The sequence below is a fragment of the Morus notabilis genome, unplaced genomic scaffold, assembly GCF_000414095.1.
Source record: "Morus notabilis unplaced genomic scaffold, ASM41409v2 Scaffold229, whole genome shotgun sequence".
NCBI classification, from domain to species: Eukaryota; Viridiplantae; Streptophyta; class Magnoliopsida; order Rosales; family Moraceae; genus Morus; species Morus notabilis.
Window position 1 is genome coordinate 327,291 of NW_010362793.1, and position 23,880 is coordinate 351,170.

General features: G+C 33.8%; 1 protein-coding gene across 1 annotated transcript in view; it reads right to left on the reverse strand.

Moving 5' to 3' along the window:
• Nucleotides 1-8,196: 8,196 nt before the first annotated feature.
• LOC21398136 (serine/threonine-protein kinase ATM) overlaps nt 8,197-23,880 on the reverse strand; it is a gene marked incomplete at its 5' end in the record, with an annotated part of 39,815 nt that continues 24,131 nt past the window's right edge. The window contains 36 exon segments of the mRNA XM_024168744.1: nt 8,197-8,481; nt 9,008-9,151; nt 9,545-9,610; nt 9,708-9,842; nt 9,961-10,092; nt 11,214-11,313; nt 11,396-11,442; nt 11,769-11,847; nt 11,924-12,003; nt 12,655-12,744; nt 13,127-13,235; nt 13,335-13,429; nt 14,411-14,470; nt 14,623-14,679; nt 14,844-14,984; nt 15,139-15,201; nt 15,306-15,395; nt 15,492-15,572; nt 15,772-15,855; nt 16,089-16,172; nt 16,881-16,925; nt 17,002-17,203; nt 17,312-17,463; nt 18,101-18,199; nt 18,284-18,448; nt 19,102-19,224; nt 19,711-19,785; nt 19,868-19,934; nt 21,011-21,120; nt 21,253-21,564; nt 21,756-21,842; nt 22,129-22,233; nt 22,327-22,374; nt 22,606-22,707; nt 22,923-23,057; nt 23,724-23,847. Coding sequence (XP_024024512.1) covers nt 8,404-8,481; nt 9,008-9,151; nt 9,545-9,610; nt 9,708-9,842; nt 9,961-10,092; nt 11,214-11,313; nt 11,396-11,442; nt 11,769-11,847; nt 11,924-12,003; nt 12,655-12,744; nt 13,127-13,235; nt 13,335-13,429; nt 14,411-14,470; nt 14,623-14,679; nt 14,844-14,984; nt 15,139-15,201; nt 15,306-15,395; nt 15,492-15,572; nt 15,772-15,855; nt 16,089-16,172; nt 16,881-16,925; nt 17,002-17,203; nt 17,312-17,463; nt 18,101-18,199; nt 18,284-18,448; nt 19,102-19,224; nt 19,711-19,785; nt 19,868-19,934; nt 21,011-21,120; nt 21,253-21,564; nt 21,756-21,842; nt 22,129-22,233; nt 22,327-22,374; nt 22,606-22,707; nt 22,923-23,057; nt 23,724-23,847 — 3,766 coding nt within the window.

Consider the following 23,880-nt stretch of genomic DNA (forward strand, 5'->3'; position numbering starts at 1 on the left):
TTTTTACTCAGTTTTTGTGCATAACTTGTCAAGTTATGGACCATAACTTGACAGGTTATGGTCCATAATTTACAGATTTTTTATTCGGTTATATTTTAAAAATCGTATCCCATATTTTTTTACTCAGTTTTTGTGCATAACTTGTACTCTCTGTTTTCTCTCTCTAAGAAAGTTTTTTCTTTCCAAGATTTCTTTCTTTCCACCGGTGATCTCTTGTGATTTTTTAGGTTTTTGTTTCCGTTCGTCTTTGGCGATCTGTCTTTCTTCTCTCCATCCATCTACTGTGATTTTTTTCTCCTCGCTCTGCAACTATCTCTCTCTCATCCCTGACAGTGTGCATTTTCTGATAGTATTTTTTTGTATTAGTTTTTTTTTCGCGTTCCTTTCATTTTTTTTTCTCTGATCCTGTGATTCTATATATTATTGTTTAAGATATGGCGAAAACACAAAGCAAGAGGAAGAACAATGTTTCTATTTCTACTCCGAGTAAACGCTCGAATGTTGTGAACAAGAAAATTGTTCTGGAGAAAAAAAGTTCCGAAGAAGTTGCTCTTCCTTCTTCTACTCGTAACACTTTGGAGGTATTTTGATTTATTTTTTCAACTTAGTTTATAGATTTTTGAATTTAGGATATGGAATATGGTTTTTTTTTTTTTGGGTTTTGATTGGGTATTTTTTGGTTTTTCCCCATATTGTTTTTCTTAGGTTTTTTTTTCATTTTTATAGTCTTGGAACTATCGTATTAATCCTGACAAGAGATTTCGAGGCCAGGTTAATATATCATCCTTTTTTGCTGTTATAGAGGAATTAAACAAAAAGTTTTTTTGAAAGTCAGAAAGATTTGTTCAGAAGAACAATTTTTGATCGGTTTTTAGATTTGGTAAAGTACAGTAACCAGTGTCAGCTGATATACGAGTTACTGTTTCATGTGGTTCATAATCCAAATACAAATGAGCTATGGTTCAAGTTTTGTGATTCTTTTACTAAGTTTTCTGTTGAGGAGTTTGCATTAGTTTCTAGTTTAAAGTGCACAGGAGATGTAAACTTCTCAAGTTATGTAAATTCATCTGATTTTTCTAGACGTAACAAATATTTCAAGGATCATTGTACAGGGCTTGTAAAGAGGGCTACTATTAAGAACTGTTTTGAGTCTGTTCATTTTGATAGTGATGATGAAGCTGTCAAAATGGGTTTGTTATATTTTGTGGCACTTTTTCTTTTCGCTAAGCCCAAGGACGTGGGGGTTAATGATGACTTGATTAGAATTGTTAATAGCCCTAACTTTAACGATTTTCCTTGGGGTAGATTGTCTTTTAATTTACTTTTCACAAGTTTGAAATCTGGTATTGAGACTTTATACAAGCACGATTGATTGGTGCATGAAAATGCACCATAAATACTACTTTTGATTTATATAATATTAAATATTTAAGCTCTAATTAAGCAATTTCATTATTTTTATTCATAATATTTTAATTGGAATTAATGTCTACCACACCTTGGTGGTATTTGTGCATTGAAAAAGTTTATTGATGAGCCTATTTCGCGAATTTTTAAATGGTTAACGGACGAAAATTATTCGAAGAAGCCATTTGATGTGTTAAACAGCAAAAATGGTCAGGTTAGACTTCTGTCTTGGTAGTTTTTTATAGTAAATTTTCATGTTTTAATGTTTTTATTAATATCTTTTGCTTATTTTCTGTTTTAATGTTTTTATTTTTTATTTTCAGTTCTCTTGTTTTTCAATGGAACCAATTGAATCAGAGCGTCTCTACAATTATCTTGATGGTTTTTTTCAGAAGTCGCTAAAGGATGTTCCGGCTTCTAGTGGCTGTGATTTGAATGAGGATGACAAAGATTTTGAAACTGTCCCTCCTCCTCCATTTATCCCTCCTCCAAAAAATCAGGTTTGTTTAGTTTTGTTTTTGTTCATTTTTCAATTTACAATTGGAACTGTAAGGTTGTTTTCTGAAAATCAAGTTATGTGAAAATCATGTTCGTTTTGACATGTTATCCTCCATAACGTGTCAGGTTATGGTCCATTAACTTGTTTGGTTATGAACCATAACTTGACAAGTTATTGTCCTAATTCAGAGTTTTTGTCCATAATTCACAGTTATTGTCCATAATTTGTCTGGTTATGAACCATAACTTGACAAGTTATTATCCATAATTCACAGTAATTGTCCATAACTTGTCTGGTTATGAACCATAAATTGACAAGTTATTGTCCTTAATTCAGAGTTTTTGTCCATAATTCACGGTTATTGTCCATAACTTGTATGGTTATGAACCATAACTTGACAAGTTATTGTCCATAATTTAGAGTTTTTGTCCATAACTTGACAGGTTTTTCACATAACTTGATTGGTTATGTTCCATAGCTTGATGTGTTGTGTTTGTCATTATGATTTGACTTTTTTCGTATTGTTATCTTTTGCATTTTTTAGGGTGCTTTTGATAATTCTGAAGTTTTGGCGTGCATTGCTTCCTTGGAGGCAAAAACTGATAGTTTGGTTGTTGAAGTTTCTTCCTTTCGAAGAGATTTCAAAGAACAAATTTTTTCTGTGGTTCAGTTGCTTGGTGAAAAGTTTGACGATGCTTTTTCTTCTAAGAAGAACAAGCAAACGGAGGAAGAACAAGCATTTGAAGAACAAAAGGAAGGAGAAGAAGTTGAAGAAATAAAGGAATAAGTAATTGAAGAAGCAGTTGCAAAGAAAGAAGATGACAAAGTGGATGTTTCTTCTGAAAAAATTGAAGAAACAATTGCTTCAATTTTGAGGGATCTTGTTCATGATGCTGCCCAGGAAGGCGATAAATGTACTAATCAAAGGATTATTTTGTATGATGAGGCAGCAGCATCACAAGAACCTATTAAATGTATAGATGAACGATTTTTATTTTTTTTTTCATTCTCTGAAATTGTTTATAGTGATGCATCAGAGGAGGACAAGGCAAGATTCCTATCATGGTATAAGAGTAATATGATCTCAAGATAAGCGTGGGGACCGGCCAACGATGCATATATGATAAAGCCTCCTTTTGATTTTAAAGTTGACACCGTTGATTCAAAACATTGGTTTCAAACTTTATGGACATCAAAGTGTTGGCTAAGTGACTCGGTAAGATTCTTCCTTTTTTTTCTTTTTAAATTTTACGCATGATTTTTTTTTTTGTAACAAATCTAATAATTTTTTTTTATTTTGATAGCATGTTGATGTAGCCACATATTCAAAAACAGGCCATACATTAGGTGTTTGGTTTTGGACTCACATTTTTTCATGAGAATTAATAGCTTATGGTGCTCTAAAAACCAAAAGGATTTTGATTGGTCTTGTTTTGATTTCTCTTCACATAGTGCTCTTCAAGATTATGTGTTGGGAGATTATTTATTTTGTAGCTTGCCTTTTTGTGAGGTGGACATTCTTCTTGTACCTATTTTTCTTTAGCGTAGGGAGCATTGGATTTTAGGTTATGTAGAGTTCAAAGATCATTGTATTAGGTTATATGATTCTCTTTTTTCAAAGAGGATAGAGAAGCAAGTCCGTGCTTCTGTGCAATCTTTGGCAGTCATTTTCCCCCACTTGCTGGAATCTGTTGGCTACTTTGATTCTCATACAAAAAAGTATTTCACAAGTCAATTTGATCGTCTTGAACCTTTTGAGATCATATTTGACGATTGTCCAAGACAAGAGAACGGGTTAGTTTTTTTTTTTCCTCTGTAAATGTTTTGTTATTTTCCCTTTACTTCATTCATTTTTGCATTTATATTTGTTGTTTCTAATTGTTAGATTTTTTGTGGTTGTTTTTGTAGTGGTGATTGTGGAATATTTATGCTCAAGATGGCTGAGATATTAATGGAAGCTAGATCTGATGATTGTTTGAGAAAAGAAGGGGCTGGAACATTGTTCCGCAAGAAGATGGCAGTTGAGTTGTTCAAGCATGCCTTGCGGAAGCAGCAATTGGGATATGAAAGTGATGATAACAGGGTTCCAAATGCCCCAAAAATGAATTTTATGACGCCAACAAATGCCATTGAGTGCGACTTGGATGATTATATAGATTAACTTGTTGGTTTTCAGATTCGTGTTTTATTTCTAGTTTTGATACAGATTATATTGGTTTTTAATTTTAATTAGTAAACAAGTTTCAAGTTATTTTGCATATTTTTACATGTAATTCTCGTCCATAACTTGCCTAGTTATGACAAGTTATAGACCTAATTCAGAGTTTTTGTCCACAACTTGTACGGTTATACACCATAAGTTGACTGTTTATGGTCCATTATTGAAAATTTTTTCATAACTCGTCCGGATATGTATCATAATTTGACGGGTTATGGTGCAAATTTGACATGTTTTTATATAACTCGTCCAGTTATGCAGCATAACTTGTCTGATTATACAGTATAACTTGTCAAATTTGACATGTTTTTATATAACTTGTCTGGTTATGCAGCATAACTTGTCAAATTTGACATGGTTTTATATAACTTGTCTGGTTATGCAGCATAACTTGTCAAATTTGACATGGTTTTATATAACTTGTCTGGTTATGCAGCATAACTTGTCCAGTTATGTAGCATAACTTATCAAATTTGACATGTTTTTATATAAATTTTTTCATAACTCGTCCGGATATGTATCATAATTTGACGGGTTATGGTGCAAATTTGACATGTTTTTACATAACTTGTCCAGTTATGCAACATAACTTGACATGTGATTAGCATAACTTGAAGATAACCTGAACAAGTCAAAAGATTATGATCATAATTCGATCATCATTACCTGACCATAACTTGATAGTGCAGCTGCACTTGTAATTTTCAGATTCAACAGCATGAAATTGATAAATCCTATGTTTACATTCTATTTTATTCAAGGAACAATCTCAAACATAATCTAAAAGTCTTGTCAATGAATATTAACATTTCAAAAGATTGTAAGAATTAGGGTAAATCTCAAGTCATCATTTAAAATATAAGACTAGTCTTTAGAAACAGTAGTCATATCATCCAAAAGGCTGTATTCTAATATCATCCCATTTTACGAGTCTGGGTCGTTAGAACTTTGGGTGAAGAGGATGAATGAAGGAATGCCAAGCTCTTCCATTTTTTCCCTCTGTTCCTTTGCACTTTTTCTTTTGTTTCTCTTCATTGATTTTTCTTCTTCCTCATTTTCTGTTTCTTCATAATCTTGTTCCTGCAATAATAAGTTTTTTATTAGTATTAATGTGGGTTTGTTTTTTTTTTTTTTCCTTTTTCCCAAGTAGTATTAAAAAGATTCATATCTTTTTGATTCCTTGAGCAGCAGCTTTTCTCATTGCTATTATCTTTTCAGCTTCTTCAAATGTTCTCTCTAATGTTTGTTGACTGATATCAAACGAGTCTGTGAATGGAGTATAACCGAATTCTCCCTCATGTTCTCCTAGCTCTGCAGATAATTCTTTTTCTCTGTCTTCCTGTTCATTGAGGTACAAATTAGTATATCATTAAGGAAACATTGCAAAAACAAAATCAACATTATTTTACGTTGTTTCATTACCTCAGAGTCTGTGAGTGGATTGTTTTGTATTTCTTTGAGAAACAGAAGCACATCTTTTTGAATGGTTCTCATAATGTCCACAGAATTCACAACCATTGCCTTTATTTCTTTCAGATCCTCTTTCATGGCTGCTTGGTTGGCTTCAAAATGTTGTACTTTGTTAAGCATATTAGTTAGATCAATTTCCATCTTGTCCAGTTTTCTTGATGTTGCTGGTGGCATTTCACTTTGAACTTCATTGTCATTTATTTCTCTCAAAAAAACCATAACTTGACAGTGATTTATTTTCGACAATTTGAATAATCTGACCTGCACTTGTAATTTTTAGATTCAAGAGATGACATAACTCGACATGTTATGATCATAACCTGACCATAACTTGATTTTTGAAGCCATAAATTTATTCAACATGCTTACTATACGATAGGTATAGGTTTCCAATTACATAATCTTTTCATTCAAAATCTCAATTCAAGAAAATCAATATTAACATACTCAAATGAATTCGTGGTTTTCCGGCTAGTGATTAACGGATTTACCTTGTTCTTATGTTACCTTCCATGTTCTTCAATTTCTCGTCTAACGATACCAGCGGACCTAAGAGAGAGAATCGGTGGCGGACAAGCTTCTGGGATTGGTGAAGGGATGAGAGAGAGAGAGATTCAGAGGGAATAGAGACAGATCGTGTTATAGGGCCGGAGGGAAGAGAAAGTGATCGTATGAGAGTGGCGGAGGGAAGAAACAGTTCGCCGGAGAGCGCCGGAGGGAAGAGAGAGTGATCGTGGGAGAGCGGCGGAGGGAAGAAACACTCGCGGGAGAGCAACAGAGGGAAGAGAGAGAGAGAGAGAGCGGAGGTCGGTGAGAGAGAGAGCTGAGAGAGAGAGGCGTTAGGGATTTTTGAGTGAAAATGGCAGTTTTGGAATTTATGTATAGATAAATCTGAATATATCTTAATTTGGCCTATTTATTAACTTATGTAAACTATTGTCCTATTAATTTTAATTCATCTCAAATCTTGGCATATTTTCCTCTTTCTCCCTTTTTATTATACTAGTGGAAACCGCACTCGTGTGCACGTGAGATTCTGTAAGTAAGAATGAAAAACATCTTTATTAAGGTCTCATTTAGAGAAATAAAAAAAAAGTATAATAGGATAAAAATGAAAAAAAAAATGAAAAAAAAGGGAGACAAAAAAATGAAAAGAGACAAGGAAAAGGAACGATTTTTTTTTTAAAAAAAAAAAAACTTGCTTATGAAACGTTTTATAAGGAAAACATGATTTTTTTTATTAAAAATTAGACAGTAATATGTACGAGAAGAAATTATTTAAATAGGAAACTAATGAGAAAAGTATAACTAATGTAACGTTTTATTAGGGAACCACGATTTTTTCAAATATATATATATATATAATAAGGTAAAAAGAGTTGAGAATGTAAAAAAAAAAAAAAAAAAAAAAAAAAGAAAGAAGAAAAGGAAAAGAAGGAAAATTATAAATGACCTTCGGTACACCAACATACTGGTACGTCAAGTTTTTTGTTCTTCAAATTTGCATAAAATCACATAAAAATCAAAAAGTATGCAAATCGAACAGTTAAAAAAACATAACCTACCGGTATGCCAAGCATACCAAAAAATTTCCTAAATTAAAAAAGAAAGAAAGAAAGAAAGAAAGAAAGAAGCCAAAAAGATAGAGTGTGTTCTTTTACGCAACTTAAGTCATGACTCAAATTATATTACTACAGTGTTTTCTCACACATAAATTTAAATTTAATTTTTTTTACAATATTTTTTTCTCACATACACTACTAAAATCATAACTTAAATTGTGCAAATAAACACATCTTTTATGATGATTAATAGACAGTGATCGTACCATGTTGTTCAATTTGGAAGGGTGAGATGGGACGGGAAATCGACATTATTCACAAGTATATGTTGAGCGGTAAAAGTTATTCATTTTTTTTGTTTGATAACTTCACTAGTAAGATTTGAAAAAAATTAACAACGGATAATTCTCTACTTTCAGTCGATCTATTAAAAATTATTTATTCTATATATTTTTTTAATCTAATATAATTTTAATTAAATTTAATAATTAGAAATTACCAATACCCAAAAAAAAAAAAACCCATCAGAAAGTCCCTTTTTTCCAGCTTTATATGCTTTCCTGAGATAACGTGAGTCGTTTAAATAACACATTAGTTTTATAGTTACTAAGAGAACTCCTGGTTTAAACAAATATTTACTATTTATCTACTTGTGGTTAACACTTTTTTCCCCTTAAAGATTAAACAAAAAGAAAAAAAAATTTGTGCGTGAGTCTTTTAAATAACACATTAGTTTTATAGTTACCAAGAGAACTCCTGGTTTAAACAAATATCTATTTATCTACTTGTTGTTAACACTTTTTTCCCCTTTAAAGATTAAACAAAAAGAAAAAAAAATTGTTGATTTAATTGCATAAGTCAACGATTTAACATATTATTATAGGTCTTCAAAACACAAATTTTACTATCGAGTTAAGGAATTAAAGTAAACCACTGGCTTAATTATAACTTAACCAATGATTAATAATAATAATAATACGTAAACAAAATCAATAATAAATCAACCAAAATACAAAGAACGAAGAAAAACAAATGCTCAAAATTTTCTACACAAAAATTCCAATGGAGGAAGCCGGGATGGGAATGAAAATCAATAATACACGTACCAGCACCACCAAATGCAGAGGCTCGGATTATAAAAGGGCAAAAAAAAGAAATTGAACAAAATGAAAAGGCCGCATGTACAGTACAAAACTGGTGCTTCTGGGGCTGAGATATGATGAGAGAATATACAAATCCATCACGGTTCACAACCAGGCACCCCATCCAGGAAACATTTGACAGAGGCGCTCAGGATCAATAGCATCTTGTATTAGTTGTTGCACCTGCAAGAAAATTTTCAGATTATTTTATTTGAGAAAATTAGGTGGATGGCCGATTTTGGCCACCGGTTTAACTTTTTTTTAATTTTTTTTTTTTTTTTTTTTTTTACAGTAATAATCATGACCATTTCCCTAATTTTATAAAACTTTGGTTGTTTACTAAAAAGTAGCTAAAAAGGTCACTTTCACATATACCTTTTTATTTATTCATTTGATGAATATGCCTTTTTATTTTTTACTTGCGTCAAATATTAAAAAAGGGTAATAAATCTCTTTTAAAAAAAAAAAAAACAAAACAAAAGAAAGGAATGGAGAAGCTAACAGTTCTGTCCTGTTTTACTGAGGGACAAACCTTCCAAAGGTCACCCTCTCGTAGGAGGATTAAATAGCAACAATACCACAAGGAAAACACGCGCCAAAAGAGAAAAAAGAAACCAAAACTAAAGTGGGTTTTCATACATTTTATTCAACCACAACAAAGAATAATAGTATTCTAACAAGCCACAAGACAATGGAGGAGGAAAGTCACCTGGCCATGCACGCTTCGCATTTCACCTTCTTCATAGCCATCCAGTTTCTGTTTGACTCGCATTAGCGCGCGTGCCGCGTCCTTGTTCCCTTCATAATCGTCTTGCGAGTCTTCCAAGCTTGTCTCGGGATCATCATCCGTTTCCTTGTAAAGGATAAAACTCATTTAGCATAGGCAATTGATGGTTGATACATTCTATTGCATTATTGCCTAGTCAAATTCAACTGAATAGGTCAGACAGATTTCTACACCACTCCACCTATCAATTTTCGATTATGTTAATCTTGTGGGGAGGGGAACAACAGGGAAAAATTGTTTGTTAAAAACTTATCCGCTTGTATTTCCTTTTCTCTTGAAATATGATTGCATGATTTTAAGTAGTCGTTTTGTTGAAATTTCTTTGCCATGACAAATTTGTAAAATACACACCCCGACGACCCCACCTTTCTCTACTTGGGGACGCACCATTGGCGTGATAGATTCAGATTACACGTGTATACTTGTATATCTAGAGAAAACTTGGCGAAAAAGAAAAACCTTTTGACGCTGCAAAGCCTTCAGAGGAGATAAAGCCCACTTGTACAACGGATCATGTATAAAAACCTACATAGGATTCCCATTAGATAAAAATAAAAAATAAAATAAAAATAAAAAGAAACGGTCTTAATTTTTGTTAATGTAATTCCATTGGGTAACATACTTCAACAATGGTGAGAAGTGCTTCCTTATTTGTCCTCATGACAGAGAGTGTTTCCTCGCAACATCTTCTGAAAACTCCTTCCACTCCGGTAACACCCATGCCATCAATGATATCTCTTGTAAGCCTGAACGGAACCTGAAAAAATTGGAGGATAAGATGACCAAGTGAGCCAAGTTAAACTGGAAAAGCCCAATGCTTAAAAGAATAAAAGCTATCAAAAAGGGAACAAAGAAATGATAAAATAAGTACAAACCCGCTCTGGTGTCTTGAGCATCAAGCCTTGTTCAAAGGCAACACCAAGATCTATGTGAACAACTTCTGCCGTGGCTTGATCAATTAAGATATTCATAGAATGCCGATCTCCAAGTCCAACAATATAACCAACCTGAATTTGAGAAAAATTGCATCAGGATAATTTACACATGAAAACTATAGTCATCCTTTGATCTATTGCATTGCCATTGAAAAGAGTGATGTTTTGAGAAGGCAGGATGTGAAATTAAGGTAAAAGTGCAACAGGGATTTGTTATGAAGAAGAAAAATGGGGAAAAATAAAATAGATTTTGGCCCAAGACCACCACATTTGAGCCGAACACTACGTTTGTTGGAGATGGCTTACTTTTATGAATAACGCTTTCTAGTAGTCTTTGTTTTGACAACCCTAACAGAACCATTAGCAAGCACCTTGAACAGAAAAACAAGATTACCTCTAGTTATACGCATCCATTTATTTTACTGCAACATATACATGCATTCTTTAGGATAATGCAGTCATACGCAAGGAAACAACTTTAAACAAAAAATTACAGCATGTGCCAGATGATGGCTGTTAGATACCAAAAGTCCCATATGAAATGATTATAAGACAAATAGTGGGTTTATTAAACCCTTGGGTTCCCTCCCCTTGCAAGCCGGTTTTGCAAGGGTGAGTTCCAACTAATGGGTTTTGTAAAAAGTGGTATCATACCCAAGCCACCACGCCGCGGGTTCGAGTCAAAGCAGTTGCATTATAGACTGAATCAAGATGCATCAGTGAGGCCGTCAAAGCGTCTAATAATGATAGTCCAGTGAAGCTGCCGGCGAGGAAAGGGCTACTGCCGAGTTAGTGTCGATAATGTGGACTACCATTAATTTGGGCCCAGGCATGGTGGAATGTTACAAAACAACCATGTCAAGTATGGGATGGACATAGTATGGGTTGCGGTTATGTAGCTGTTGCCTACAGATAGTGCAACCTAGGGAGGGCTGCTACCCGATAGAAGGCGGGATCCACGAAGCCACCTAGCTGGGAAGATGGGCTGCCATGGATGGCGGTTGCGGAACATGGTGAAATGTTAAGATACCAAAAGTCCCACATGGAATGATTATAAGACAAATAGTGGGTTGCAATTTTTGCAAGGGTGAGTTCTACCAAATAGGTTTGTAACAATGGCCATGCATGCTTAAGTCTCACGTTAAAAGAAAACATTCTAGTCCAACGTCTCATAAATAATATAAAACACTGACCATTGAACTAGCTGCCACGTTTCGTGTGTATGCAAGCCTCTTTTCAAACCAGTCGGCTGGTTGTAAAAACCTCTCCAAGAAAAAGTGATGCATGACAGGCCTGTATAAGGTCCGTGTTATTTTATATTTCAAAGAATAGATTTTGGAAACTAGAATTTGCTACACTGAGAAGCAAGATAAACCTGAATTTCTGACAAACTTGATGAAAAGCCTTGCGCTTGTCTTTTGCCTGTCGAAACATAAAAGCAAATACCAGTTGGTTCTTCTCCAGATTAATACCAAATGTTTGGAGTGATTATATATACAGATGCAAAATAATCTAAATATCTCAACTTCTATACCATGTATAGATCTATACCAAGTCGATAAAGTATTGAAAGAAAAAAGAATGTAAAGATAAACATTGAAAAAAAAAAAAAAAAGGCATTATGGACTTTTACTACTCTTTTTAAGTTACTTTTAATTTAGAAAAGGAAGAAATGAATAATATGTAGATAATACATAAAAGGAACTACTATCACATTGTTATGAAGAAAAAATGTAAACGATACTTGCATTTGCCATGTGTTCCCGGCATCTGAGAAATGACCAGTCCCCTGTTCCATATCGACCATGGGCCCCTCCATTCCTCAGGCTGAAAATTGAGTAACATAAGAGAGTTGTATTATTCAAGCCTCTTCAAAACAAAGCTATAATATTGTGTATCTTACCTCCCTATAAGGTAATCGCTAAGAGGAAGAGTTCCATTGACCCATTCAAGAACACCAGCACTCGGAGTAAAAGGAACAACCTAGATCATAAAAGGATTTCAATATGTAAAAGAGTCAATAACAAGGATCCTCTTTCTCAAATTTCCTAGAATTCCATTAGTAGAACAAAAAAAAAAAAAAAAGAATTCGATTGAGCCATAAAGTCTTCAGAAGATTTTAGTGAAGCCATACAATTATTTAGAATAAATTAGTGAGTGATCATCATAGGAGTGAGCTTTCTCATTAAGCATTCTTACAAACAATTCACAAGTTCCTCATTTGGCATTCTTAAACACCATTCAAATTGCAAAATAAACATTGTCAGTTTGTTACTTTCTCTAACTCAATATATACATTGCCAACTGAAGGCAAAGCATTAACTGTGTTCACCAAGCAATGTTTGCCATATTATAGTTAACTTCTAGTTTACTCCAATATTTCGAAATGGTTACCATTATTGCACCAAAACAAAAAACATGCCAGCTTTCATTCTTTAAAACATTTGAACAATGGTCGCAACCTACAATGTAGCCAAATTTTTCTCAAATGGAAATCTGGAAGGAACAAAACTCCTGGTTCTATGAGAACCACTGCCCAAACTACAAAAGCCCAATTTTCCTCTATGCATCAAATCGCATCTCAACTGTGTTGAAAGTGAAGCTCATTGGCTTCACTACAAGAGAATAATATACCTTGTACGTCCGTACGCCTAATCTTCTCTTCCGCGTATCCCTATGGTTTTGTAAAAAGGTGTTGACTAAACCAAAAAATTGTTCCATTACCTGTAAAACCATTCAAAAGGAATTTAATCAGTACCATCCATAATATGGGTACTCTACTTTTAAGCATTTATTTCAAAGAGCACACAGAATTTCCCAGCAGGGGGTATTACTAACAATAACCATAACAAAGCAAATAAAACTAGAAGAATAAATGCTTTAAATGTGCTACATTCGATGAGTTGATCACAAATACACAGAATCTACTCCTACATCAGATGTCCACAATAAATGATTTAAAGGTAACATTAAAACTAGCAGAAAAGGAATTTCAGGGTGGATTGTTCTCAAGGTTGGTGAAAACAGGAAGATTAATGGGGAATATTCTTAAAACTACGTTACTAGATTCCAAGATAGAACACAAGATGTGCAAATCAGATCTTACAGCATCTTGCCTTAGGTCGTCATTTCCAGATTTTGCCAGTTGCTTGTATGTGTGTCCATCAGAACCCAAGCATTCAACGACCTTTGGAGCGTTTATACCATTCATTACTCTGCAGTTATCCGACATAAGTTACAAGTTTTCATCAAATATGGCCATGAGAAGAATAAAAAATAAACTGAATGTGAAACAGCAAATGTTTGAGACATACAAAACTGAATCTCCCAATCCTTTAAAGTATGGGAAAGAGCCATCATGATATTGACAACTGCGGTCAACTGGAAAGGTAGCTGTGACTACAGGCACCTGAAGTTTCCACACGGAAGTAAATGATTTAGTAACTAGTATTTCTACAACTGGACAAAAGAAGGAAAAACAAAAGCACTAAAAGGGGAAAACGATTGGTACTAAAAGAGTTGAAGCATATAAAAACAACAGGACTACGTAAAAACAAGACTAAAGCACATAAACAACAAATTACTAACTCACACCCTTCCAGTTCAGATCTAATAGGAGAAAAAAAAAAGGAACAGAACTTATGGAATTCATTAACTAGGAGAGATTTCTGTTTGGTATCAATTGCAAATATGTATTGAGATGACAATGATGCGCTACAGTTTAAGGGATAAAAGTGCAATTTTCTCTGAGAAGTGTCATGATAATCTGTTTCTGAAAAACATTATCAAAAGGGCTTCTGATTTAAATTTTCATATTTTGTCTAGTAGAGCACAATCACATCCAACTGAATGCCCTAAATTTGTCTAGTAAAGCACAATCACATCCAATTGAATGCCCTAAACTATCTCTCTCTCCCCCTCTCTCTCATCCAATTGATCTATAATTAATTACAAGGAAGAGAATAAGGTATCCTCCAAAACAAAACAAAACAGAGTCACCAGAGACCCTTACAAACCCCTATGGCCCCATAACATCTTTCCAATTCATAACAAACAATGAAAAAGAATAATTCTTTATCCATTGATGCTCACAAGGAAGCAAATTTTGCCTTCTCATAAACAAAAACTAGTTCCGCAGCAAAAAATAAAATAAAATAAAAATAAAAATAAAAATAGAAAGAAAAAGAAAAAGAGAGAAAAAAAAAAAAAAGGAAAACTAGTTCTCTGTCAAGCATGATATCCATAAACTTGTAATTACTTCGTATATTAATTATCAGTTGCATAGAAAGGCCTCACCCTTTTCTTCCTCGTAGGAACATATTTTTCAGATTCCAGTTTAGTTAAGGAAAATTCAAAATTCAAAATTTTCCCATAGTAATGCAGTACTTACAAGTTCCAACGGTCGAAGATTACGTAGATCTCTGGGTAGCATAACTCTTTTATTGGTATCCTGTTGACAAAATCAAGTCAAAGCATAAACCTTGCACCTCTTTCATGATAAATTGTTATTCAACAAGAATTTTCTATTTTGATAACCATAATGAAGAATCGAAATATGAAAACCAGACAAAGAAATATCCACCTCATTTCTATTTCACTAACCTCTCTTCTTGTCTCTAGTTCAGCAAGTCTGATATAGATCTCCACCATTTGTTTCATCTATATCCACATATGAATTATAAATAGATATAATTAAAAGCATGCAAAACGAATAGAAGGAAACAAACTACTGAATGAGGGAAAAAACAAATCATTACTTCATTTAGATATAAAAACAAATAAAAGGGAACAACTACTGAACGAGGGACAATAATCCAAGTTACCTGTCTAATAGTAGGACCATGATATGCAGATAGCTCTTCTAAAAGATTCTCTGCCGCAAGCTTTTTATCCATATCCGCCACAAATGAGTTTCTACTCCGTTGCTTGTCCTTAATACGATCACCATTTGCAAGAGCGAGAAGCTATTGTCGGATACCGACCAAAAAAAAAAAAGAGCAATTGAACATACATGTGCGGCTCTTTTCCACATTAAATTTAACCGTCAAACGGAAGCCAGAAGCATATGCATCCAGAAGAAACTCTAGCTACGACTACCAAGCAAATAAAAACCAGTACCTGAAAGGTTGTATGATATGGATGGTCGATGGCCATTTTCTTCAAAAGAGAAACCAATGCAAACTGCAGAAATCCAAAATTTGAATTAAAACAAATCCCGACACTGCAAAAAATTGCATGAAAGAACAAAAGAGAAGAAATAAAAAGAAAAAAGGGCCGTTCATAACCTGGAAACTCTGAGGCCCTGGGCTATCCTTTGAGCTACCCATTCGTGAAGCAATTTGGTAGACTAGAGGAATAAATTTGAATGACTGAACCTGAAATACATTTAAAAAAAAAAAAAAAAATTAGGAATCCATACTGTAATACTTAAAAAGCTTTATAACCAGCTAAATCTGTAACTTTTCATGTACCTCATTACTAGTGGCAAGCATGTTAGTCACAATATCTTGTCTGTGAGATAGATTGAACCACAAGGAAACTAATCTAAACATCTGAAATTACATCAGTTAGTTTCTCAAAGTGACTTCAGTCAAAAAAAAAAAAAAAAAAAAAAAAAAAAAAACGGAAAAAAAAAAAAAAAAAAAATATGATGGATGATGACAAGCGATAGGTCTCGGACCAGCTTTGAGAGGAAACTTGTATTCATAACAAAGCCGTGGCAAAAATAAAATCATAGGCGGAAGTATATACCAGTTTAACATCATATTTGTCACTAACAACCAAACAACGTTTATATCCCTCCAATGCTAGGCTGAGAAAGTTGTCCCTGTCATCCTGAAAAAAAAGCTCGAGTCAAATTTCTTTTAATTGTTTTTATGATCTTAATCTTAACGCAAGAAGGAAAGAAAGAGGCTGGAGGTCAACCTATGGTATCAATATAGAAAATGAAACATGCCTAAATCAAGACATGTTTTTTTCCAGGGAAAGACACAAAAAAATAATAAAATAAAGAAGAAAAAATCTTATTAGAAGGATGCCTAAATCATCTTTCACCCCTCATGACATACCTGCAGTTTTTCAGCCTCTTCCTTGTCCATTGCAAGTTGCTTTTGCAATTCTTGTATTTTAATCGAATAGTCTGTCTTATCCCCCTACAAATAAATAGGAGTATTAAAAAAACAAAAACAAAGAAAAACAAAAAGCACCACCTTTTACAATGGAGAAACAACTAATAAAAGCTGTAACGCCCAGATTTAAGAGACCTAAAGCCCATAATAATGACAATAATTGCCATGAATTATCATAATTATTTGGAATTGCTATCCATTATTACGCGTATACGAGTTGTATGTACTTATTGATCCGCTTAAGTTTACTAATGTGGAATCTTAGTTTATCTGGTGCAATGTTGGTTGTCTCGGCAGTTGAGGATCTATATGTCCTCAGACAATTTAAAGGGTTTGTAATCTCAGTTTATGTGGCAATCTATGATATAGAATAGTTTAATTTGTAAGTGAGGTTTAAGAAATATAATGGACATGAGTGGGCATAATATATACTATGTGGGATATTACACAAGGTTGGTTGTATGCATATTTGTGAAGATAATAATAATAACTATACTACTATTTTTTCAGGAAGAGGTATTTTGTGGATGGTTTTGTAGTTATAATACTTTGGTAACTGCTAACTGGCTTATGTCCTGCATATTTGTGATCATAATGGTAATTATACTTGATGAATGAATGTTATGCTACAATTGACCTGTTAGCATAGGGGGCATTGAAAAACTTAAATCATTGTGGTGCCTTGTTGCGAGGAATAACCAAAAAGGAAAACGATTATGGACTGGACCGTACCTTTGAACTTTTTAGCCGTTTAACAAGTGCTTCCAACTCCATTGTCTACGAACAATTAATTATTCCAGGTATCAGACCTATGAATACAACGTAATTTCAGGCAAAGTTCTGGAGTGATTACCTTGTGTTTCCTTAAACGTGTTGCCGCATGCCATTCACTGGAGGTGAGCCTTTCCTCATAACTCCTAAAAAGAGCATCTGCATAATGTGCAAGATGAAAATGAGCTTGACCCTGCCTTTCGATGGACTTCTTGTTCATAGTTCTCTCATTCTCAGCAAATGATACTGCAGGTTTTAAATACTTCTCAAGAATAGTTCTTGAGCTGAAGTTTCATCACATAGTATTCAAAAAACAGAAAACAGAAAAATATCAGCATTTTGTTGGCAGAGTTAAAAATAAAACCATTAATTATGCAAAAGTGAGATATAACTTGCTAGATCTAGTTTCTGCCAGCCACTTCCCGACCAAGCGGTACGCATCTGAAGACTCTTCATTTGATTGATAATTTTGAGAAATGTATTTTGCAAGGCTGATAGCCATCTCATGTTGTCCTTGGCTACGCAAAAGCTTTGCCTCTTCAAGCTGAGATTATGCAATTAACGACAATAACACATTTACTTAACAGAAGTGTTTCAGCAAGGAATAAAGAAAGTGATACACTTACAAGTGAAACACTTGCATTTTGAGATCTCCTTCTCAAATAGTTTAAACACTATGCATACAACAAACTGATGTAATTTAAACATAAGACAGTGATGTAGTTTAAACATAAGAAAAACATCATATATGCCATAAAAGGTCCCCAATCTAATCTTACGTGTCAGTAAAAGTCTCATAATATATAACCATACCATGTAAAAATAAACTAAAACATTGCAAACAGAAAACAAGGTAAATGTCAGTCGACTTAAATATGGAAAGAGTATAAAGAATGGGATATAAAAAAAAGTTAATAGTATTTCCAGTGGATACCTAAGACACCTATGGAATCTAAGAAAGTGGTAATGCGAAATTCTAGAAAGCATTTATGAGATGTGAAATCTAAGAAAGGTGAACAAAGAACAGATCTTAGCATGTGAAAAAAATGCTGTAAACTGTGCAAGGTTTAAAATATAGTAAGGAAAAAGAAAAGTTTGACTCCAAATTACAAAACATACTACTCAGACGGGAGAAACTATGTTCTTTAGAAGATATGGAAAGAAACAGAGTATTTTTGTACCCTTCCAAGCCAATACAAGGATGAACCTTGTTCTCCTGATTCAACACTTAGGAGCTTATGCTCATGCAAGAAAGCAGCTGCTTGAGAAAATCTAGAGCCCTGTTAAATGAAGAGAATCATAAGCATAGGAAATCAGAAATTTGGAGCTAGATCAATTTTCCCATAAATAAAATGCTAAAATACCTTGCGAAGAGTAGATGCAGATTGCAAAAGATGTTGCATGGTAGAGTCTTTACAACTTAAGATTTGAAGTAGAACTCGCCTGAATGCTATAAATGGTTCTAACAAATTCATATGTAGGCGCGCTCATTTCAAGATAGTAGTCCAATCCCTATTCAGCCAAGACAACTAAGTGACGTTCAAAAACAGATGTTAGTCATCTAGATAAATATGTAATTTGTCTCTATACACATGTTAGGTGTTAACATGCAAGGCATCTAGATAAATATGTAATTTGTCTCTATACACATGTTAGGTGTTAACATGCAAGGAAATTTTGCTCCTAAGAGAAGAGTACGTGATGTCATATGTAAGTGGTTTGGCTTAGTCTTTTGTATTTCATGTAGAGAGTTAGCGGTTGTTATGTCCATTGCTCTAGTCCCGTGAAGACTTAGTGACAACTGTGGACGTTCTTAATGAGGTTTTCTCATATTTTTGAACCAATTCCAGTAGTTCAAGCCCTCCTATGGTCATTATACTGGTTCTGCTTTACAAGCTCTTTTAATTGCCCATAACTGCTGTCCTACATATACTCATTATACTTGGGAAGTATTACTTTTCAGGATCTCTCACTGTCTCAACTTTATTGATTGGCTTGGTAGGTTAAGTCCTTCCACTGGCCAGTACTTCTCTTGTTAGGCTAGATAATATCCTGGATGTAGTTCATAAGGCTTTTGGGCTAATAGCTTATGAGTCGGGTGAAGTAGGCGGTCGGCTTAATGGATTAAAATATAGGACACCACTATTCATTTACAGGAACTGAGTTTCGAAAACTTCAATACCTGATCCACAGTCGGAATTACAGGTCCTGAAACCTCTTGTTGCTTGTTTGAATAGAATTTTATTCCCTCACATGGAGATGTCCTCCATCGTAGATCCCAAGCAATACCGAGATGATAAAGAATCTGCATGAGGTACAGCAGTACATTGAAAAGACCAAATACAAAATTTTCTTAAATAAAATAATAAATAAGTTGAAGACTGGACACCTGTAATATACAGGAGCTATGAAGCTTTTTTCATCATTGAATTTCACAGTTTCAAAAGGTTCTCTAGTTCACTAATTTCAATTACAGTAATATATGAAACCTTGTAACCATAAGAAACAAGATCTTTCCTATTCCACTATGATAGTCGAAGAAGTATTTCCAGATTTATTGCCCCTGGCTATAGCTAGCCTAAACTTCCATTTATACAAACAGCAGCATGCAACTAAATTGAAAACTTAGAACATAGAATCTGTTGGGAAGAAAAAGAATATTAGGAACCTAACCATGTTCAGAAAGCATATAACCTCGTGAGTCAGAAATAATGCATTCTTTAAAAAAGTCTACATTGTAAACAAAAAGTGAATATATTAAGGTACAATGCAAGCTAGCTATATTACGTACCTGGAGTTGGATAATTGATGAGTAAATGTGTTCAGTGCTCTCTTCACTTGCATGAGAAACAGAGGACACAAGTTCCTAAATTTTTTCAAAGGCATAAGTAAACTTGTTCAAAATCCAACTTCCTATATTAAAGAAACAAAAAGGAGACGAAAAGCACCTGCTTTGATTCTCTCAGTTTTATATGAAATACATCAAAATCGCCTTCTTGCAACGCCCTCAAACAGCTAACTCAAAAAATAAAATTAAAAAAAAAATTAAAAAAAAAAAAAGTACATTTCCCTTCAAATTAATTCATGAATAACCTACTGGTGTGCCCTTCCCTTCCATACGTCCTTGGATACATGAAAAAAATAAGTACATGGAACCTTCAAATTAATTCATGAATAACCTACTGGTGTGCCCTTCCCTTCCATACGTCCTTGGATACATGAATAGGATGATCATAAACAACAATAACACTAATGTAGGTAAATCAAGTGTAATAAATCAAACTTCGAACCTGGTTCCGTCATCTAGTTACCTCTAACATTAATTATTGATTTTGATGATAAAACAAGATAAACCTTAGTTATTGTTTTTCATGATAAAACCTAATAAACATTAATTATTGATTTACATGATTAAACAGAATAAACCACTAATTTTGATGCTAATTGACTTGTGATGATGTTAGTAACTACCAAGATCTGATACACAGTCTTTTTTCTATAAGAAAATCCTTTCATTGATAATTAAATCAATACAAGGAAAAGGATGAGGTTTCCTCAAAACAAACAAACAGGGCAGAGGCACTCAAGAAAGAGCACTGCCAACGGAGTAAAAAACAATAAAGGACATTATCTTCCTATTGCATCCATCCAATTTAGAATTATCAGCGAGAAAGAAAATTTCTAATACATGGTCTACTAAAAGTATTTATTTGAATGTTTCTTGCTAATACAAAAATTGTATTGACTCTATTGAAATACTTAAAGAGGGCTTGGAAATTTACACCCTTTGAAAGGAGAAAAATCTATCGTTTACACAGAAAATAAAGGACCCAAAAAGAAGAATGAGAAGCCATAAAAAAAACAAAAAAAAATAACAAAAAAAAACAAAAAAAAAAGAACAAAAAACAAAAAACAAAAGTTGCATCAACATTTTAGTTGCATAAAAGTTGAGCATTTCCTATCCAAATAGTTTTACCTCTGAAAGTCCTATCTATATCCATGTAAAGTAGAAAAAAGAAACGGAAAAAAGAAAGTAAGGCTACAGTTTATATTCGACGAGAGATAAAAATCCAAACTCTCAACCATTTTACCTGTGCAGATTTTCATTGTAATGACCACTTCTAGTTTGGAGACTTTGAGTATTATTTCCCATGTAAAGTAGGGAAAAATCCCAGTTTCCTGCTCGCCAAGCAGCCTCGTACTGTAAATGGTTGACGAACAAAATCAAGACTCATAAGTAAAGCCTTTCGAAAAAATAAACGAAATTTTAAGAAAATAAAATACATTTAGCTGAGATTTCTCATAAGACAAAAAAAATTATAAGATAGGAAACCTGCAATTCGGTAAACTCCATATCATGCTGAATATGAACCTTCCTTGAAGTCAGACCTTGGCAATACAAATCCAGCACGTGCATACAACCAATTTGTTGCAAGGATCTAATAAGACCTTTAAAAGGTTTCCTCATTTGATCTTGTTGGGCGGAAATTGCTAAATTGTCTGTTGGCCGAGTCCGTTCCAGTAATGAATTTTGGGAACTATAATCCCTCTGGACCAAGGCAGCTGAACGTACTTGCAAGTCATAAGATTCAAGAGCCTTGCCCCAGTTTCCCTCGTGCTCACAAGTAATTATTTGAGAGGTCAGCTAACAATTCCATCACCAAAAAACAAACAACCAAAAAAAGTCACAACTGTGAGAACAAAACCAATGTTATCAATATGGAATGAATTAAGAACGAATTAAACATAGCTTACAACAAAACCAATTAGCGGAGGTAAGGAAATAGGGGGATGAGTTTGTTACAATTGAGAACGAATTAAGTGCGCCTTACATACCTTGTGAGACTGGATGATCCCATATAAGCTGTCAGGTTCATTGATATGCGTTACCGCTGAGATAAGAATTTCAATATGATGTGGCAACTGGAGCAACAAGACAGTAAACAGAATTTAGACATACAATCTTAAACCCGAGAAGACGTGCCAAAAGTTAACATATATGTATGTTTGCGTACAACATGCACGCACATAAAGAACCGCATTTAAGCAGCAATGAAGCATATATGAAGTGTGTAAATAATTAACAAACATTTTTAAAAAAATCCCTAAGCCGCTAGTCTATTTTCTTCTAAACAACTTGGACATTAAAATTTATGTTTTACAGCCCAAAAAGTAGATCACTTTAGTATATCCTGTATGTCCAACTAACCATTTCAATGTCAGAGAAATCTGGGCTCCCCAGTGTGAGACTTTTGAAATGCTCTTCACACCAATGCTCCACGTAAATCACGGCAGTAAAGTATGATCCACAAGTCTATACACACGTTAATGAAATGATCTTATGCATATATGCCACCAAAAGTACAGAAAGAAAATATAAGTAAAGCAATGAAGCTTATGAACTCACAACTGCTGACTTGGCAACAACGAGATAGTCAATGGTAAGCCAATACACCTGGGAACATTATACTTGTCAGCAATGAAAGGAAAAGGTGACCCAGTGTTATGCATTTATTTCACAAGTAATACTCAACTCAACAAATGCCTCAAGCATGATGCGAGGACAAATATTATGTGTATTATGCCAATCTTTCTTGTAGTAGCCAATTTCAAAGAAAGGACGAGCAAAAGCATGGGCAAAGTTCCAAAACTCAAGTTCTCCGAACACATTTGCATGGAAAGTTACCTTGTTCCATAAAGACGTAGACATTCGCATTGCCTTCAGTGTATCTGCTGATTCTCTAGCCTTTCCAGAGGATGAACGCGATTTAGAGCCATAACTAGAAGGCTTGGCAAATACCAAGGAAAAATTTGCATTAGCCAGAAGTGGATGAGAGACCTTAAAAGCCTCAGAGCAACGCAAATCTATTTGAAAATAATAATACTAATAATAATAATAACAAAATAATAATAATAATAATAATAATAATAATAATAATAATAATAATAGTAATAATAAAAAGCTATAGACCGTAACTATGTGGATAATTTGATGTGATATACCTTAGAAATTTCTTGTTTCGATGGTACAGAAGATCTTTCCTTGACAAAACACAACCGAAGTTCATTAAGGGCATTCAAGAAGACTTGAATTGATTTGATTAATCTATTAGACTCTGCAAAAATATGTTCTTGCACCTGCATATTAACCAATCATATAAAAAAAAATTATTCTTTCCTTCAAACAACAAAGCACGAGATGTAGAGTTCACAGAGCCATAAAGTTCCGCAACACAGTAATCATACATTTCATCCAATAAAGAGTAGGGCATCTAACATGTAGTCAAAATTAAAAGCTCTAAAAAACAAGTAATAGGGAGAGAAAAAACAGGTCAGTCTACTATCAAACATACTAGAGAAAATCATCAGATTAAGTGCGCCCACACTCAATTCCCAAATCATTAATATCTCTTCACAATGTAGTAAAATACATCAATTAATTGCTTTCTCTGGTTGTCTAGGTAGATTCAATTCCCAAACCGTTCTCTTATCCATATAATGGAATCCATCAACAAAATGCTCGTCTGTTTGTATAGGTTCCATGACCACTTGACAGTAATTCTGATTCATCCAATATGGAAGATTATAGTAAATAAACAACCAATTCAATCCTTTCTCAAGATGATATCTTTCCAAGTTGCTGCCAAGTTTTAGAATGAAAATGATCTGAAGTCTGAACACAAGTCGGTAAAACCTTAACAAATATGTCTATTAATATTAAATGAATGGCAAACAAAAGAAGGGGAAAAAGGCAAATGAAAAGAATAAATAAAAAAGTAGAAATAAAATTGCTCACAAAACAACCTTTGAGGAGATCAAAAATTGAAGATTAATATCTATATTCCCCCTCCCAGCCAGATTGACGAAAATACTTGGCCATAGAAGCTCTGCAACTTCAGCTTTCGAAAACACAACCTCCTGGCATAACCTGAAAGCAGTACGTCAATCTAATAAATTTGTT